The sequence below is a fragment of the Pan troglodytes genome, chromosome 5, assembly GCF_028858775.2.
Source record: "Pan troglodytes isolate AG18354 chromosome 5, NHGRI_mPanTro3-v2.0_pri, whole genome shotgun sequence".
Classification (NCBI taxonomy): Eukaryota; Metazoa; Chordata; class Mammalia; order Primates; family Hominidae; genus Pan; species Pan troglodytes.
The window spans coordinates 128,401,592-128,420,228 of record NC_072403.2 but is presented as its reverse complement, the minus strand read 5'-3'; the positions used below and the strand labels follow the sequence as shown (position 1 = coordinate 128,420,228).

At 38.3% G+C, this 18,637-nt stretch overlaps 1 protein-coding gene across 2 annotated transcripts in view; it reads left to right on the top strand.

The window, feature by feature from the left end:
* TRAPPC3L (trafficking protein particle complex subunit 3L) overlaps positions 1–15,538 on the top strand; it is a 50,735-nt gene extending 35,197 nt beyond the window's left edge. Inside the window, exons 3-4 of one of the 2 annotated variants that reach the window (XM_016956202.4) lie at positions 9,843–10,028; positions 13,435–15,538. In XM_016956202.4, the coding sequence (XP_016811691.1) occupies positions 9,843–10,028; positions 13,435–13,554 (306 nt within the window). In that variant the 3' untranslated portion in view covers positions 13,555–15,538. The remainder of the gene's footprint in view (positions 1–9,842; positions 10,029–13,434) is intronic. The other variant, XM_016956201.4, reaches the window with a different exon arrangement.
* Positions 15,539–18,637: the final 3,099 nt, after the last annotated feature.

Below are 18,637 nucleotides of genomic sequence, written 5' to 3'. Positions count from 1 at the left end.
AGGCAGGTGGATTGCTTGAGCCAAGGAGTTCGAGACCAGCCTAGGCAACATGGTGAATCTCCATCTCTACAAAAAAATACCAAAAAAAAATTAGCCAGGCTCGATGGCATGCACCTGTAGTCCCAGCTACTCAGGAGGCAGAGATGGGAGGATCGCTTGAGCCCAGGAGGCTGAGGTTGTGGTGAGCCAAATCATGCCACTGCATTCCAGTCTGGGAGACAGAGCAAGACCCTGTCTCATAAATAAATACATAGAAGGAAAGAAAGAAATCTCCATACTGTTTTATAGAGGTTGTACTAATTTACATTCCTACCAGCATTCTACAAGCATTCTGTTTTCACAAAATTCATACCAGTATCTATTGTTTTTGCCTTTTTAGTAATAGCCATTATTACTGGAATAAGGTGGTATCTCATTGTGGTTTTAATTTACATTTCCCTAATGATTAGTGATGTTGAGCATTTTTTCACATGTTTGTTGTCCATTTGTATATCTTCTTTTGAGAAATGTCTATTGATGTCATTTGCTCACTTTTTGATGGGATTATTTGTTTTCTTCTTGCTGATTTGTTTGAGTTCCTTATAGATACTGGATATTAGTCCTTTGTCAGATGCATAGTTTACAAATATCTTCTCCCATTTTGTGGGTTGCCTGTTTACTCTGATGTTTATCAGAAGCTTTTTAGTTTAATTAGGTCCCATTTATTTATTTTTGGTTTTGTTGCATTTGCTTTTTGGGTCTTAGTCATAAATTCCTTGCCTAGGCCAATGTCCAGAAGAGTTTTTATTACGTTTTCTTCTAGAAATTTTATGGTTTCACATCTTAGAAATAAGCGTTTGATCCATCTTGAGTTGATTTTTGTATATGGTGAGTGACAGGGATCCAGTTTCATTCCTGTACATGTTGCTATCCTGTTTTCCAAGCACCTTTTAATGGATACAGTGTCCTTTCCCCAGTTTATGTTTTTGTATGCTTTGTCAAAGATCAATTGGTTCTGAGTTCTCTATTCTGTTCCATTGGTCTATGTATCTACTTTTGTACCAGTGCTATGCTGTTTTGATAACTATACCTTTGTAGTATAATTTGAAGTAAGGTAATGTGATGCCTCCAGATTTATTCTTTTTACTTAGTATTGCTTTGGCTGTTGGGGCTCTTTTTTTGGTTCCATATAAACTTTAGGATTGTTTTTTCTAATTCTGTGAAAAATGATGTTGGTATTTTGATAGGAATTGCACTGAATCTGTAGATTGCTTTGGGAAGTATGGTTATTTTCACAATATTGATTCTTCCAATCCAGGAGCATGGCATATATTTCCCTGTGTTTGTGTCATCTATGACTTCTTTCAGCTGCATTTTATAGTTCTCCTTATAGAGATCTTCCACCTCTTTGATTAAGTATATTCGTCGGTGGGTTTTTTTTTTTTTTACAACTCTTATAAAAGGGATTGAGTTCTTGATTTGGCTCTCAGCTTGGTTGTTGTTGGTGTATAGCAGGGCTACTGATTTGGGTACATTAGTTTTGTAAACTAAGACTTTACTAAATTCATTTATCAAATCTAGTAGTCTTTTGGAGGAGTCTTTAGGTTTTTCTAGATATATGATTATCCTGACAAATGGAGATAGTTTGACTTCCTCTTTTCTAATTTGGATGCCCTTTATTTCTTTCTCTTGCCTGATTGCTATGGATGGGATTTCTATTAATAGCACTGTGTTGAATAGAAGTGGTGAAAGTAGGCATCCCTGTCTTGTTCCACTTCTTAGGGGAAATGCCTTCAACTTTCCCCCTTTCATTTTTTATCTTCCTAAACTGGCTAGTGTTAGAGATCAAATTTTAGTATTTGGGATATGTGCATTTTACGTGGGAAAGTTTAGGGAGAGTTTGAGTTTTGAAGGAAAGTCAAAATGAGAAGAGTCCTCATCATTTCTTTCCTAGGCTTACTATAATAGTAACCTTTTGATTAGTATCTCAGCCCTTGACCTCATGCTCACTCCCATCCATAACCCTAAATCCATTCTCTATGCTGACAAGAAAAGGATCCTTCTAAAACTGAAATTGAATTCTGCATTAGCCAGTTCACACCTTTGGGGCTCACAACTGCTCACAAGTTGATAGATGTAGAGATTCCCTGAACCCCATCATGGTATTTTATGCTGATGACATGTTCCCACTACCTAGAATGTCTTTGTCACTTACCTCCAGACCCCTAGTCTTGTCTACCTGGCAAACATTCAGTCAATAGATGCCCATTCTATAATTTGTCTTGCAAATGGCTATTGAACTCCCACTGTGTGCCAGGTACTGTGCCAGACTGGCAGTGCTCAAGAAGTTTCTGTTGAATAAATGAAGAATGAATAAGGAATCTCCTAGTCCTTCTGATTATAAGTAATTTAAGAAAATTGCTTCCATTTCTCTCCTACACAGCTCTTAATTTTAAAAATTAATTAATTTCTGCACTTGAAAGATGGCAACATATCAAGCTGACAAAATTTCATTAATAAACTTCAAAGTCCAGGCCTGTGTATTTTGTGAAAAGAAATTGCCTTGGACTAGGAGCCAAGGAATTAAGTTATAGCATGGTCTTGGCAGTGTCATTTGACTTCTCTGAACACCAGTTTACTTATTTTTGAAACTAAGGCCTTAAAAGACACAGTCTGCAAGATTTCTTCCATTTCCACATTGTAAAATTCTTCAAGCACTGTAAAAAAGCAGATGTTTTTGCGAAGTTACTTTATAATTCATTTATGCGCCTCCCACCACTACCACTTGTTCCTTAGAGACTTGTCTTTGATAGTAGTGTAGCCCCCTGTTACCCACAGGGGATACCTGCAACCAAGACCCACAGGGGATACCTGCAACCAAGACCCCCAAACTGCAGACAGTACCAAACCCGTATATATTATGTTTTTTTTAAATCTGCCAACTGAGGCAGTTAACAAGTGACCCATGGGCAGGTCATAGCATAAACAGTGTGAATATACTGAACAAAGGGATGATTCACGTTCTGGGCAGTATGGAGTACGGACAGTGAGAGGTTTCATCACACTGCTCAGAAGCACAATTTAAAACTTATGAATTATATACTTCTAGAATTTTCTATCTAACATTTTCAAATTATCTTGACCACAGGTAACTGAGACAACAGATAACGGCCAGCTACTCCAAAATTGTTCCCTCCACTTCCCAAAATGTATTCTTGGGTCTAATCTGCCCCTAGCATCCTCTGCTTTGACTGTCACCACACTGTTGTGGCAAATGTGTCCTGGGTCCCTTCTAGTCCAGGGTTTTATACTTTACTAGTATCAGTGTGACAAATATCAGCTGATATGTTGATGATTAATAATATTTTAATTTCTTACTCCCCTAAAGGATATATATCTTTTAAAAAGATTTTGAAAATAATGATTTAATGTAATTTTTTACAAACCATATTATCTCCACAGAAAATTATCCTCTTACAATATTCTATACATTAAAAATAGTATTTATTTTTATTCATTTATTTATTTATTTTTATACTTTAAGTTCTAGGGTACATGTGCACAACGTGCAGGTTTGTTACATAGGTATACATGTGCCATGATGGTTTGGTGCACCAATCACCTCGTCATTTACATTAGGTATTTCTCCTAAAGCTATCCCTCCCCCAGCCCCCCAGCCTGACAGGTCCCGGTGTGTGATGCTCCCCTACCTGTGTCCATGTGTTCTCATTGTTCAACTCCCACTTAGGAGTGAGAACGTACAGTGTTTGGTTCTCTGTCCTTATGATATCTTGTTGAGAATGACGGTTTCCAGCTTCATCCATGTCCCTGCAAATGACATGAACTCATCCTTTTTTATGGCTGCATGGTATTCCCTGGTGTATATGTGCCACATTTTCTTTATCAAGTCTATCACTGATGGACGTTTGGGTTGGTTCCAAGTCTTTGCTATTGTGAATAGTGCCATAATAAACATACATGTGCATGTGTCTTTATAGTAGCATGATTTATAATCCTTTGCATATATACCCAGTAATGGGATCGCTGGGTCAAATGGTATTTCTAGTTCTAGATCATTGAGGAATTGCCACACTGTCTTCCAAAATTGTTGAACTAATTTACACTCCCACCAACAGTGTAAAAGTGTTCCTACTTCTCCACATCCTCTCCAGCATCTGTTGTTTCCTGACTTTTTGATGATTGCCATTCTAACTGGCAAGAGATGGTATTTCATTGTGGTTTTGATTTGCATTTCTCTGATGAACAGTGATGATGGGCATTTTTTCATGTCTGTTGGCTGCATAAATGTCTTTTTTTGACAAGTGTCTGTTCATATCCTTTGCCCACTTTTTGATGGGGTTGTTTTTTCCTTGTACATTTGTTTAAGTTCTTTGTAGACTCTGGATATTAACCTTTTGCCAGATGAGTAGATTGCAAAAATTTTCTCCCATTCTGTAGGTTGCCTGCTCAGTCTGATGATAGTTGCTTTTGCTGTGTTAGAAACTCTTTAGTTTAATTAGATCCCGTTTGTTTATTTTGGCTTTTGTTGCCATTGCTTTTGGTGTTTTAGTCATGAAGTCTTTGCCCATGCCTATGTCCTGAATGGTATTGCCTAGGTTTTCTTCTAGGATTTTCATGGTTTTAGGTTTTACATTTAAGTCTTTAATCCATCTTGAGTTAGTTTTTGTATAAGGTGTAAGGAAGGGATCCAGTTTCAGCTTTCTACATATGGCTAGCCAGTTTTCCCAACACATTTATTAAACAGGGAATCCTTTCCCTATTTCTTGTTTTTGTCAGGTTTGTCAAAGATCAGATGGTTGTAGAGGTGTGGTGTTATTTCTGAGGCCTCTGTTCTGTTCCATTGGTCTATATATCTGTTTTGGTACCAGTACCATGCTGTTTTGGTTACTGTAACCTTGTAGTATAGTTTGAAGTCAGGTAGCGTGATGCCTCCAGCTTTGTTCTTTTTGCTTAGGATTGTCTTGGCAATGCGGGCTCTTTTTTGGTTCTATATGAACTTTAGAGGAGTTTTTTCCAATTCTGTGAAGAAAGTCATTGGTAGCTTGATGGGGATGGTGTTGAATCTATAAATTACCTTGGGCAGTATGGCCATTTTCATGATATTGATTCTTTCTATCCATGAGCATGGAATGTTTTTCCTTTTGTTTGTGTCCTCTCTTATTTACTTGAGAAGTGGTTTGTAATTCTCCTTGAAGAGGTCCTTCACATCCCTTGTAAGATGGATTCCTAGGTATTTTATTCGCTTTGTAGGATTTGTGAATGGGAGTTCACTCATGATTTGGCTCTCTGTTTGTCTGTTATTGGTGTGTAAGAATGCTTGTGATTTTTGCACATTGATTTTGTATGCTGAGACTTTGCTGAAGTTGCTTATCAGCTTAAGGAGATTTTGGGCTGAGACAATGGGGTTTTCTAAATATACAATCATGTCGTCTGCAAACAGAGACAATTTGACTTCCTCTTTTCCTAACTGAATACTCTTTATTTCTTTCTCTTGCCTGATTGCCCTGGCCAGAACTTCCAATACTATGTTGAATAGGAGTGGTGAGAGAGGGCATCCTTGTCTTGTGCCGGTTTTCAAAGGGAATGCTTCCAGTTTTTGCCCATTCAATATGATATTGGCTGTGGGTTTGTCCTAAATAGCTCTTATTATTTTGAGATACATTCCATCAATACCTAGTTTATAGAGAGTTTTTAGCATGAAGGGCTGTTGAATTTTGTTGAAGGCCTTTTCTGCATCTATTGAGATAATCATGTGGCTTTTGTCTTTGGTTCTGTTTATGTGATGGATTGCATATGTTTAACCAGCCTTGCATCCCAGGGATGAAGCTGACTTGATGGTGGTGGATAAGCTTTTTGATGTGCTGCTGGATTCAGTTTGCCAGTATCTTACTGAGGATTTTTGCATTAATGTTCATCAGGGATATTGGCCAAAAATTCTCTTTTTTGTTGTGTCTCTGCCAGGCTTTGGTATCAGGATGAGGCTGGCTTCATAAAATGAGTTAGGGAGGATTCCTTCTTTTTCTGTTGATTGGAATAGTTTCAGAAGGAATAATACCAGCTTCTTTTTGTACCTCTTGGTAGAATTTGGCTGTGAATCCGTCTGGTCCTGGACTTTTTTTGGTTAGTAGGCTATTAATTATTGCCTCAATTTCAGAACCTGTTATTAGTCTATTCAGAGATTCAACTGCTTCCTGGCTTAGTCTTGGGAGGGTGTATGTGTCCAGGAATTTATCCATTTCTTCTAGAGTTTCTAGTTTATTTGCGTAGAGGTGTTTATAGTATTCTCTGATGGTAGTTTGTATTTCTGTGGGATTGGTGGTGATATCCCCCTTTATCATTTTTTATTGTGTCTATTTGATGATTCTGTCTTTTCTTCTTTATTAGTCATGCTAGCGGTAGATCTATTTTGTTGATCTTTTCAAAAAAACAGCTCCTGGATTCATTGATTTTTTGAAGGGTTTTTTTGTGTGTGTGTCCCTATCTCCTTCAGTTCTGCTCTGATCTTAGTTACTTCTTGTCTTCTACTAGCTTTCGAGTTTCTTTGCTCTTGCTTCTCTAGTTCTTTGAATTGTGATGTTAGGGTGTTAATTTTAGATCTTTCCTGCTTTGTCTTGTGGGCATTTAGTGCTATAAATTTCCCTCTACACACTGCTTTAAATGTGTCCCGGAGGTTCTGGTACATTGTGCCTTTTTTCTCATTGGTTTCTAAGAACATTTTTTATTTATGCCTTCATTTCGTTATTTACACAGTAGTCATTGGAGCAGATTTTTCAGCTTCCATGTAGTTGTGCGGTTTTGAGTGAGTTTTTTACTCCTGAGTTCTAATTTGATTGCACTGTGGTCTGAGAGACAGTTTGTTATAATTTCTGTTCTTTTACATTTGCTGAAGAGGGTTTTACTTCCAATTATGTGGTCAATGTTAGAATAAGTGCGATGTGGTGCTGAGAAGAATGTATTTCTGTTGATTTGGGTTGGAGAGTTCTATAGATGTTTATTAGGTCTACTTGGTCCAAAGCTGAGTTCAAGTCCTGGATATCCTTTTTAATTTTCTGTCTCGTTGATCTGTCTAATATTGACAGTGAGGTGTCAAAGTCTTCCATTATTATTGTGTGGGAGTCTAAGTCTCTTTGTAGGTCTCTAAGAACTTGCTTTATGAATCTGGATGCTCCTGTATTGGGTGCACATATATTTAGGATAGTTAGCTCTTCTTGTTGAATTGATCCCTTTACCATTATGTAATGGCCTTCTTTGTCTCTTTTGATCTTTGTTGGTTTAAAGTCTGTTTTATCAGAGATCAGGATGGCAACCCCTACTTTTTTTTTTCTTTCCATTTGCTTGGTAGATCTTCCTCCATCTCTTTATTTTGAGCCTCTGTGTGTCTTTGCACATGAGATGGGTCTCCTGAATACAGCACACTGATGGGTCTTGAATCTTCATCCAATTTGCCAGTCTGTGTCTTTTAATTGGGGCATTTAGCCCATTATATTTAAGGTTAATATTGTTATGTGTGAATTTGATCCTGTCATTATGATGCTAGCTGGTTATTTTGCCCAGTAGTTGATGCAGTTTCTTCATAGTGTCACTGCATGTTTTTGCAGTGGCTGGTATTGGTTGTTCCTTTCCATGTTTAGTGCTTCCTTCAGGAGCTCTTGTAAGGCAGGCCTGGTGGTAACAAAATCTCTCAGCATTTGCTTGTCTGAAAAGGATTTTATTTCTCCTTCACTTATGAAGCTTTATTTGGCTGGATATGCAATTCTGTGTTGAAAATCCTTTTCTTTAGGAATGTTGAATATTGGCCCCCACTCTCTTCTGGCTTGTAGTGTTTCTGCCAAGAAATCTGCTGTTAGTCTGATGGGCTTCCCTTTATGGGTAACCCAACCTTTCTCTCTGGCTGCCCTTAACATTTTTTCCTTCATTTCAACCTTGGTGAATCTGACAATTATGTGTCTTGGGGTTGATCTTCTTGAGGAGTATCTTTGTGGTGTTCTCTGTATTTCCTGAATTTGAATGTTGACCTGCCTTGCTAGGTTGGGGAAGTTCTCCTGGATAATATCCTGAAGAGTGTTTTCTAACTTGGTTCCATTCTCCCCATCACTTTCAGGTACACTGATCAAATGTAGATTTGGTCTTTTCACATAGTCCCATATTTCTTGGAGGCTTTGTTCATTTCTTTTCAGCCTTTTTTCTCTAATCTTGCCTTCTCACTTTATTTCATCAATTTGATCTTCAGTCACTGATATCCTTTTTTCCACTTGATCGAATCGGCTATTGAAGCTTGTGTATGCTTCATGAAGTTCTTGTACTGTGGTTTTCAGCTCCATCAGGTCATTTAAGCTCTTCTCTACACTGGTTATTCTAGTTAGCCATTCGTCTAACCTTTTTTCAAGGTTTTTAGCTTCATTGCAATGGATTAGAATGTGCTTCTTTAGCTCGGAGAAGTTTGTTATTACTGACCTCTGAAGCCTACTTCTGTCAACTTGTCAAATTCATTCTCTATCCAGTTTTGTTTCCTTGCTGGCAAAGAGTTGTGTTCTTTTGGAGGAGAAGAGGTGTTCTGGTTTTTGGAATTTTCAGCTTTTCTGCTCTGGTTTCTCCCCATGTTTGTGGTTTTATCTACCTTTGGTCTTTGATGTTGGTGACCTATGGATGGGGTTTGGTGTGGATGTCCTTTTTGTCGATGTTGATACTATTCCTTTCTGTTCGTTAGTTTTCCTTCTAACAGACAGGCACCTCAGCTGCAGATCTGTTGGAGTTTTCTGGAGGTCCACTCCAGACTCTGTTTGCCTGGGTATCACCAGTGGAGGCTGCAGAACAGCAGATAATTGCTGCCTGATCCTTCCTCTGGAAGCTTTGTCCCAGAGGGGCACCTGCCTGTATGAGGTGTCTGTCAGCTCCCACGGGGAGGTGTCTCTCAGTCAGGCTACATGGGGGTCATGGACCCACTTGAGGAGGCAGTCTGTCTGTTATCGGAGCTCGAACACTATGCTGGGAGAACCACTGCTCTCTTCAGAGCTGTCAGGCAGGAACGTTTAAGTCTGCAGAAGTTTTCTGCTGACTTTTGTTCAGATATGCCCTGCCCCCAGAGGTGGAATCTAAGGAGGCAGTAGGCCTTGCTGCGCTGCGGTGGGCTCCACCCAGTTCAATCTTCCCTGCCTTTTTGTTTACACTGTGAGCATAGAACCGCCTACTCAAACCTCAGCAATGGCAGACACCCCTCCCCCTGCCAAGCTTCAGCATCTCAGGTCGATCTCAGGCTTCTGTGCTAGCAGTGAGCAAGGCTCCATGGGCATGGGACCTGCTGAGCCAGTCACAGGCTCGGGAGGGAATCTCCTGTTCCTGCAGATGCGAAGACTGTGAGAAAAGCTCAGTATTTGGGCAGAAGTGTACAGTTCCTCCAAGTACAGTTACTCATGGCTTCCCTTGGCTAGGAAAGGGAAATTCCCTGATCCCTTGCACTTCCCACGTGAGGCGATGCCCTGCCCTGCTTCGGCTCACTCTCCATGGGCCGCACCCACTGTCCAACCAGTCCCAGTGAGATGAACCAGGTACCTCAGTTGGAAATGCAGAAATTACCCATCTTCTCCATTGATCTCACTGGGAGCTATAGACCAGAGCTGTTCCTATTTGACAATCTTGGAAGTGACTCACAAGTAAAAATATTTAAAAATTTCACATCATAGGATCAATAAATTGCAAAGCTAAGGGTGAAGCCGGACTTCCTGACTATAGACTCCATGTGCTTAACCATTGTGCTGCAATGCCTAGAACTGGGTATTTGTTTAGTCTGCTAATAGTTATTTGTTCTAGACCAAGTTTTAGTAATTTTGTTTTTTTCTTATCAGGTTGCTTTCAAGATGTACCTGGGAATTACACCAAGTGTGACCTGTAACAATTCAAGCAAAAATGAATTTTCCCTGATTCTAGAGAAGAATCCCCTGGTGGAGTTTGTGGAAGAGCTCCCTGCTGGGCGATCTTCTCTGTGCTACTGCAACTTGCTCTGTGGGATTATCAGAGGTGCCTTGGAAATGGTAAAGTTGAATAAGTGAAGAATGAATGAAGAATCTCTTAGTCCTTCTAAGGCTAAAATAAGATAACCAATATACATAATTCATTTTGCTGGGTATATTGGTTATCTAATGGTGTGTTACAAATTACCCCCAAAATGTAGCAGCTTAAAAAAACAAACGTTTATTATCTCACACAGTTTCTGAGGATCAGAAATCTGGGAGCAGCTTAGCTAAGTGGTTGTCATTCAGAGTCTTTCATGGCTTAATACACATGCAGTCAAGCTGCTGGCCAGGGCTGCAACCTCTGGCGACTTGACTGAGGCTGGAGAATCTACTTCCAAGCTCACTCACACAGCCCCAGTGCCTTGCTGGCAGTTGGCAGGAAGCTTCATGAAGTTCCTGGCCACATGGACCTCTTTGTAGATCTAATCACAACATGGCCACTTATGCTGCCAACCCTGGTGCCATGTAGGAGGGTGCTACCTGAGGGTGTGAATAACAGGAGGCAGGGATCATTGGCCATTGTGGAGGCTGGATTTTACACCTGAATTATTCATTGGTTTAACTGAAACAGTTATTAGTATCTGCTAAGTGTCAGGCACTGAGTATACACAGATGAACAAGACATAGTTGCTGTCTTTAAAGAATCTTCTGTCTAATGGAAAAGTCAGATGTACAAAGAAGTATAATTAAGGCTATGAGAGGACCTGTGGCAGGAAAAACTTGTAGACTTCCTACGGAAACTCTAAACTGGCTTTTGAAGGAAAAATAGGAGTTAGATAAAAGCCTTGGGTAACAGGAGCAGGAGAAAAATAATATAACAGGTAGAAGAATCAGCATGTCCAAAGGTACAAAAAGAGTGTTTCACTCAAGGAACAAAGAACTTGAATTAGTTCAGTACGACTGACATATAAATTGGGAGACAGATTGTCATGAGAAAGGAGGCTTAAATTCTTTACAGAAGCCTGATTTTAAGAAAAGGGATTCATATGACAAGCTTGGAAATTCAGATTTTTATATTGAAAGCAACAGAAATCAATATAGGTTTAGAAACAGTAGAATAATATTTTGAAATTTGTGTTTTAGGAATTTCATTTCTTTATCAACCAAATGAAAGTATATCAGAGGGAACAATGCTGAAGGAAAGGATTAGGGCACTTTGGAAGTTATGATGGTAACCTCAGGTAAAACGAGAACAAAACCCTGACTGCAGGAATGGGGAGAGGAAGACCATTTGAACAACATCAAAAAGATGGAACAGGTTATGGACTAGGTCATGAACTGGCTGAAAGGAATAAAATTGAGAAAAAGATTCAAGAATGATTTGTAAGTTTCTGAGAAACCTGTAGAGATGGTTGTACTATTAAACCAAGAGGAACAAAACCAAGAGGAGTACATCTGGGCTTGGTAGAGACAAAGTGAGGAGTTCGATTTTGAGCCTGCTGGAGTTGAGGTGTTTAACACATGCAAGTGAGGCTATCCAGCAAGCAGTTGTTTATCCCTGTCTGGAGATCACAGAGAGACATGGATTGAAGAAGCATTAGAATAGGAAAAGAATGCCTAGGCAGAGTCTGTAGAGCAAGAATAAAAGGGAGTAACAGAACCGTAGGAAGCAATAAAATATAATAAGTAGGTTAAACAGAGGGCACAAAGGCTGAAAAGGATACCAAGAAAAAGAAATCAGAGGTAGGAAAAGAAGGAGTCATAGAAACAAGAGAGGAGATCATTTCAAGAGGACAGACTGATTAATAAGAACAAGTACAGCAAAGAGTCTAAGTTAAACCGGACCTGAAAAATATTCACAACATTTAGGAACCAAAAGACCCAGAAGGGCCTTGGTAGAAGCTCCTTTGGGAAAGTGGAGGAAAAGAAGACAATCTGTCATAGATTGGTGAGCCAACAACAGCTTAAGAAGAGGTAACAGTCAACAAAGTCTCATTTTCCCAGAAGCTTAGCTATTAAGAATGGTGGAACCAGATAGCAACCAAAGTCTTGCCATGTATTGAGCTACCTAATAATGAGGCATGCATGTAATTTTAAATTATTTATGATAATTGGGGGAAAATAGAATAACAAGTAATCCAAAAGCATAAAACAATAGAAATAATGTATTGTTCACACAGATTCTCCATGCTTCTACCCTAGCATCTTTTTAGACTTGTCCTGTAGTCGGTGGCCATGAGATCAAGGAAGAGGTGGGAAAGCATTATAAGCGTTTATGGGCAAAGGGAAAAACCATAAAACCAAGCCAATAATAGGATAAGAATGTCTTCCACTCTCATAAATAGCAGTTGATTATATTTGCTGAATGACAGCTGGTATCAGACCTCATGCGTCCCCAAATATCCAAATAGCTTCAACATTGTCTCCCTGTTAATTTAATTTATGTTCTGTTAGATTTTGACAAAGACTTAAAAAATCTTATGGAAGAAAAAGTTGAGGATGAATGTTGCTTCTGTATTTCCAAGTGCAATCTATATCCTCTGTTAAAAGGTAGGCATTGCAAGGCCGGGCCCAGAATGAGCCAGATAATTTGGTACACTAATGGTTTAACAAATTGAGGCTGGCTAGCTAAGGAATTCTTAGTGAGAGAGGGGACTGAGTCAGGTAAGATTCAATAAACATCAATTAATTGCCCGCTACACGTGGGCATTTTTCACATATTATTTGCTTTTACTAGGTGCTTTTACTTATTTATCTTATTTTTCCCAATAAATCAAAATAACTCTGAACAAATACACTATTGGGGGTAGGTCAGCAATATCATGCTGCTCTTATGTGGACACATTTTAATGAATAAAGAAGTAAGCCCTGCTTACTCAGTGCCTGGGAAATGGGAAATACCTTACAGAGAAAAAGAAGGCCTGAGTATCAAATATTCATGTCCGTAAATTCAATCTTTAATTTTATATCTATAATTCATTTAATTGATATTATTCTCAAAGCTCTCAAAGCCATAAGTGACTGCTAAATGTTGTTAGGATAAGTGATTATGTTATTTAGCTAATGATAGAATGATTTATGGCAAATCTGTTTGAGAGCAATCATTTAAGAATCCATTTATTCTTGGAAATTCTGCTGGCTAAGCACAGTGGGTCAAGGCTATCTCCGAGCTGGGAATTTGTGTTCTTCTAAAGATGGATCCAGAGTTCAGCCTTGCACATTGAGCTAAGCTTGGCAGAGTCTGGGTGTCCCAGTCATCCTAGTTGGCCTGGACCACCCTTCTCTTTGCAGATTCACACCACAGAGCTGACACACAGCTGGACCATCACTGGAGGACACTCAGTAAAGGGCCCTTTATCCACGAACAAGCTTTTTTAAAAATCATTTCTTAAGGAAAGTAAAGAAAGCTGAAAAAAGACTGAGAAAATTTAGTTTTTTGTTTTTTAATTAAATGACACAGGCCTGTTTTTTTCTTCTTTCCTAGGTTCATTTGGCTGCTGATGTTACATTCTTGCAAGACAGACTAAAAGGTGACAGTGTGACAGAAATAGGAATAACATTTCTAAAAAAGCGAGACGAGAAAAAATATAGACGGAAAAAATGAAGAATAGCATGGAAAATGCCACAGGGCGGCTAGTTGAGTTAATGTTAGCTAAACATGTATAGACATAGAAATTTTGAATTGCTTCATAGCATGAGCTTTGAAAGGTTTATAAATCAGCCAGAAATTTGAAATGCAGGGCATGAAGGTTTAAAGGTTTTTTTTTCCTTTTGCTTATAAATCACGCATTTTCAGTCTCATGTCCACAAAATTTCATATGCAAATAGCTCCTTACAAGATAGCAGGCAGGAATTCCACATCTTACACTATCCATCCTCAGAGAAGCTGTTCATTCCATTTGCGTATGGTAATGGGAAAAAAAAACAGCACAAATACAAACAGTTGTGTATTTGTCTCTTTGCTGAAAAAAAAAGAATGAAATGATATAGCATAGAGTTTCCTAAATATAGACAGTAGTTTCTAGATACTGTATATTGTATTCCTTAAATAAATAATTCCATATTTCTAAAAAAAAATATGATTTGATTTTTCTCATGTATTAGCTTGGCTTATAGCTTTAGCCTTCTGACACTACCCTTGATTTGTAATCACCAAGTCAATAAATCACCAAGCTATTTATTCAATGATAATTTTGAAACATTTATAAATAACATTTAATTTTAATTTATTTTAGTTTATTTAGTTTTAATATAGCTGGCATCAACCAAATTCCTTCCTTTTCTCATGAAATATTGCTTGATGGTCAGGCCAGGAAACTTCTAAAATAAAGGATAAATAATATTCTTTGAAAATACTTTCTTACTCCAAAGCTTATTAATTCAGAATTTCTACTATCATTTTCATCCTCTAAAAAATCTTCCAAAGGATGTTTTCTTTGTGACCAGAACACATTTAAAATTCAAATGTACTGAATTAAATACACAGTAATCTTCACCAGACCACTGGCACACAAGGGCGGCCTACAAGGCAGCCCAGAATCTACTGGGCTCTGCAGAGAGCCCAAATTGCAAGTACAAGTTATAATTAGTGTGATACCACCCTACGGAATTGGAGAAAATATTTGTAAACTATGTATCTGACACCCTTGTGCTATTAATAACCAGAATATATAAGGAGTTCAAACAACTCCATAGGAAAAAATTAATAATCCAATTAAAGATGGGCAAAAGATCTGAATGGACATTTCTCAAAAGAAGACATACACATACAAATGGCAAACAGGTATATGAAAAGGTGCTCAACATCATTGGTCATCAGAGAAATGCAAATCAAAACTATAATGAGATATTATCTCACCCTAGTTAAAAATGGCTTTTATCCAAAACAGGCAATAGTGAATGCTTGCAAAGATGTGGAGAAGAGGGAACTCTGGTACAGTGTTGGTGGGAATGTAAATTAGTATAAACACTATGGAGAACGGTTTGGAGGTTCCTCAAAAAACAAAAAATAGAATGATCATATGATCCAGCAATCCCACTGCTGGGTATATACCCAAAATAAAGGAAATCAGTATATCGAAGAGATATCTGCACTCCCATGTTTACTGCAGCACTACTGACGATAGCTAAGATTTGGAAGAAATCTAAGTGTCCTCCAATAGATTAATGAAATAAAGAAAATATGGTACATATACACAATGGAGTACTATTCAGCCATAAAGAAGAATGAGGTCCTGTCATTTGCAAAACATGGATGGAACTAGAGGTCATTATGTTCAATGAAATATGTCAGGACAGAAAGACAGACTTTGCATGTTCTCATTTATTTGTAGGAGCTAAAAATTAAAACAGTGGACTCATGGAGATATGGAGTAAAATGATGGATATCAGAGGCTGGGAAGGGTAGTTTCAAGAGGAGTGGAGATGGTTAATGGGTACAAAAATATAGTTAGATAGAATGAATAAGATCTGGGCCGGGCATGGTGGCACAAGCCTGTAATCTCTGCACTTTGGGATGCCAAAGTGGGAGGATTGCTTGAGCTCAGGAGTTTGAGACCAGCTTGGGTAACATAGACCCCTGTCTCTACAAAAAAAAAAAAAAAAAAAAAAAAAAAATATATATATATATATATATATACACACACATATATATGTATAGTGCATACCTGTGGTCCCAGCTACTCAGGAGGCTGAAGTGGGAGGATTGATTAAGGCCAGGAGGTTGAGGCTGCAGTGAGCCATGATTGTGCCACTGCCCTCCAATCTGGGCAACAGAGTGAGACCCTGTCTTAAAAAAAAAAGTACAAGAATGAATAAGATCAAGTATTTGACAGTGCAACAGGGTAAGTACAGTTGATAATAATTTTTTGTACATTTAATAATAATTAAGATAAAAATGGATTGTTTGTGACAGAAAAGATAAATGCTTGAGGTAATGGATACCCCATTTACCCGATGTGATTGTTATGCATTGTATGCCTGTATGAAAATATCTCATGTACCCCATAAATATATATACCTACTATGTACCCACAAAAAATAAAAATTAAAAAATAATCAAAATAAATAAAACTGGTATAAGTGATACGTTCGTGATAGACGTCAATTAGGATTCAGGAGCCTGTTCTGAGTCCCTGTCCAGTTCTGTTTCTAGGGGCTTCAGCTGATCCTCAGTAGTGACTGATCCTGAGCAAGGCACATAATCTCTCTCTCTCTCTCTCTCTCTGTCTCTCTCTCTCTCTCTCTGTCTCTCTCTCTGTCTCTCTTTCCCCACCCCTTTAAAATCAGGATGCAATAAAGGTCTGAAACTGTACCGATGGGTACAGTTTAAACGATATAAATGACCACTGAAATTCTACATTTTTGGACTTTAGAACACTGCAGGGAAATTGTTTGTTCTCCACTTACTCAACTGTCTCTTCAAAAGGACATTGCAATAGGCATAAAGGAAATAGGGTCATTGGCACACAGCTGAGTCATCAATGGAAGAACCTTCAAGCCTGCTCCACAGAAGACCAGGAATAGAATCTGGAAGAAGGTATCTGACATTAGAAGGAGTATCACAATGTCATGTATTTTAAACTGATGCCTCCGTAAGAATTCTTGCCTACAATCTATCCTAAAGCTTCTTTTTAGGATTTTTTCCATCTTCTGCTCAGTTGCCTCTTTCTCATTTATAATATATGCATTCCTCCCAGGAACCCAAGATATTCATGCCTAAGGCCCTCCCTCTTAAATTAGCACCCAACTAGCTATCCTGAAAATATTCCAGGCCTTGGGGTATTCTCCTACCTGTCTACACCTTCCTCTTCTTTCTCTCCTAACCCAACCATCAAAAGTCCCTTGGCCCAAAGTCTTTGTTCCCCACCCTGCTGAAGACAGCTTAATCTGGTATGCTCAGTGATGCTGGGTATAGGAACTGATGATGGCTTCAGGATGAGGCTTGTTCCCCATCCCTTGTTTTTCTCACCTTGGAAGGAGGGGAGCCTCTTGGCATTGAATATATTAGAATTATGAGAACCACCTATAGAATTTTATATTTTCTTATAGCCATATTAAATAATAAAAAGAAATAGGTGACATTAGTTTTAATAATATATCATTTATTTTAATTATCCAAAAATTTTTATTTCAACATAGTAACATAATAAATGTTATTATTATCATAATAAATATAATTATTACTATTTTTGGTAGAGATGGAGGTCTTGCTTTGTTGCTCAGGCTGGTCTTAAATCCTGGCCTCAAGTGATCCTCCCACCTTGGCCTCCCAAAGTATTGGGATTGTAGGAATGAGGTACCCATACCCAGCCAATATAAAAATTATTAACGAGACATTTTATATATTTTTTATACTAACTATTTGAACTCCCGTGTGTATTTGACATTCTTAGCACATCTCAACTCATGGTAAATTTTCAAAGGCTAGAGTGAAATGTAGTTCTACCAAAATAACAAAGTTGTGTTTAGTGGTGTTTAATAGCCTCAATTTTTAAATCTAAATTAATTAAAATTAAACTGAATTTAAAATTCATTCACACTAGTCACATTTTACATGTTTGATAGGTATGTGTGTCTAGTGGCTACTCTAATGGACGGCACTCGTCTAGAATTCTCAGTCAAAGATTTGTTTTGTCTCCTTGACCTTTGACACAAAGAATGAATGGAGAGGATCCAGTACCATGGAGAGAAAGAGAGGAGATGGGTAGAAAAGAAAAAAATCAAAGAAAACCAGGGCAATAAGACTGTCAGAGACCCATGAAATGGTCTCTCTCCACCAACTAAGCGGTGACGCATAGAAACAATAGAGATTACACATCCTCCCCTGGGCTCCAAGTGTGTTTTCATCACCATTGTGTAAAGCTGGGTTTCTCTGATAAAGGGCTTGAGGAAGTTACACAGCATAACTATACAGCATAACTACAGGGTTATATAATATTTTTATTTTATATTATTTTATAAAAGCCTTTACTCTGAACCCAAAACCTTGATTAAAGCAGAGTTTTTTTTGTCACCTCAGCAAAGCAAAAGGGGAGGAAATGTTTAGGGCAGAGACGTAGTGCAATGCTCTTAAGTGACTACACCAGATATTGCCCAAGCTATTAACTGAGGAGGTCTCCTTTGGTTATCTATTCACTGTTTGCAGTTGCTAGGAATCAGAAATACTTCCCTCAGCGTCCTGCAGACTTACTTATTGTCTTCTCAAACCTCTCAGTTTCATTTATTAGCTGTTAGAAGCCTGGATCTGTTTAGCAGTTGGAATGAATGATGGTGAATAAGTGGAAAGTTTCCTCTTCTCCTTGTTTATGAGAGACAAAAGGAGAAATTTGGAAAATCAAATGCTTGAAGTAAGAGGATGATATTAAAACTTTTGTAACCAGAGACTACTTTAAGAAAAATCTGCTACTACTTTAACAAAGATCTGCTAAATGTTAACTAACACAGTAAATGCTAAGTGTCATTGTTAAGTGTCTCCCACTGGGCTGTAGACTCTGGGTGGTTGTTACACTTCAGTTTACTTCACCAGATTTGGAAGCTAATATCTCTTCAGTAACACTGGAGGAGTCTGTGATGGATGCATCCTCCCAGCTCTGGAAACTTCATGTGACAAAAGACTCTGTATGCTTCTTATTAAGAGAGAAAGCCTAATTTTATTTACTCCACTTAGTTGCATATTCCTTGAAAAA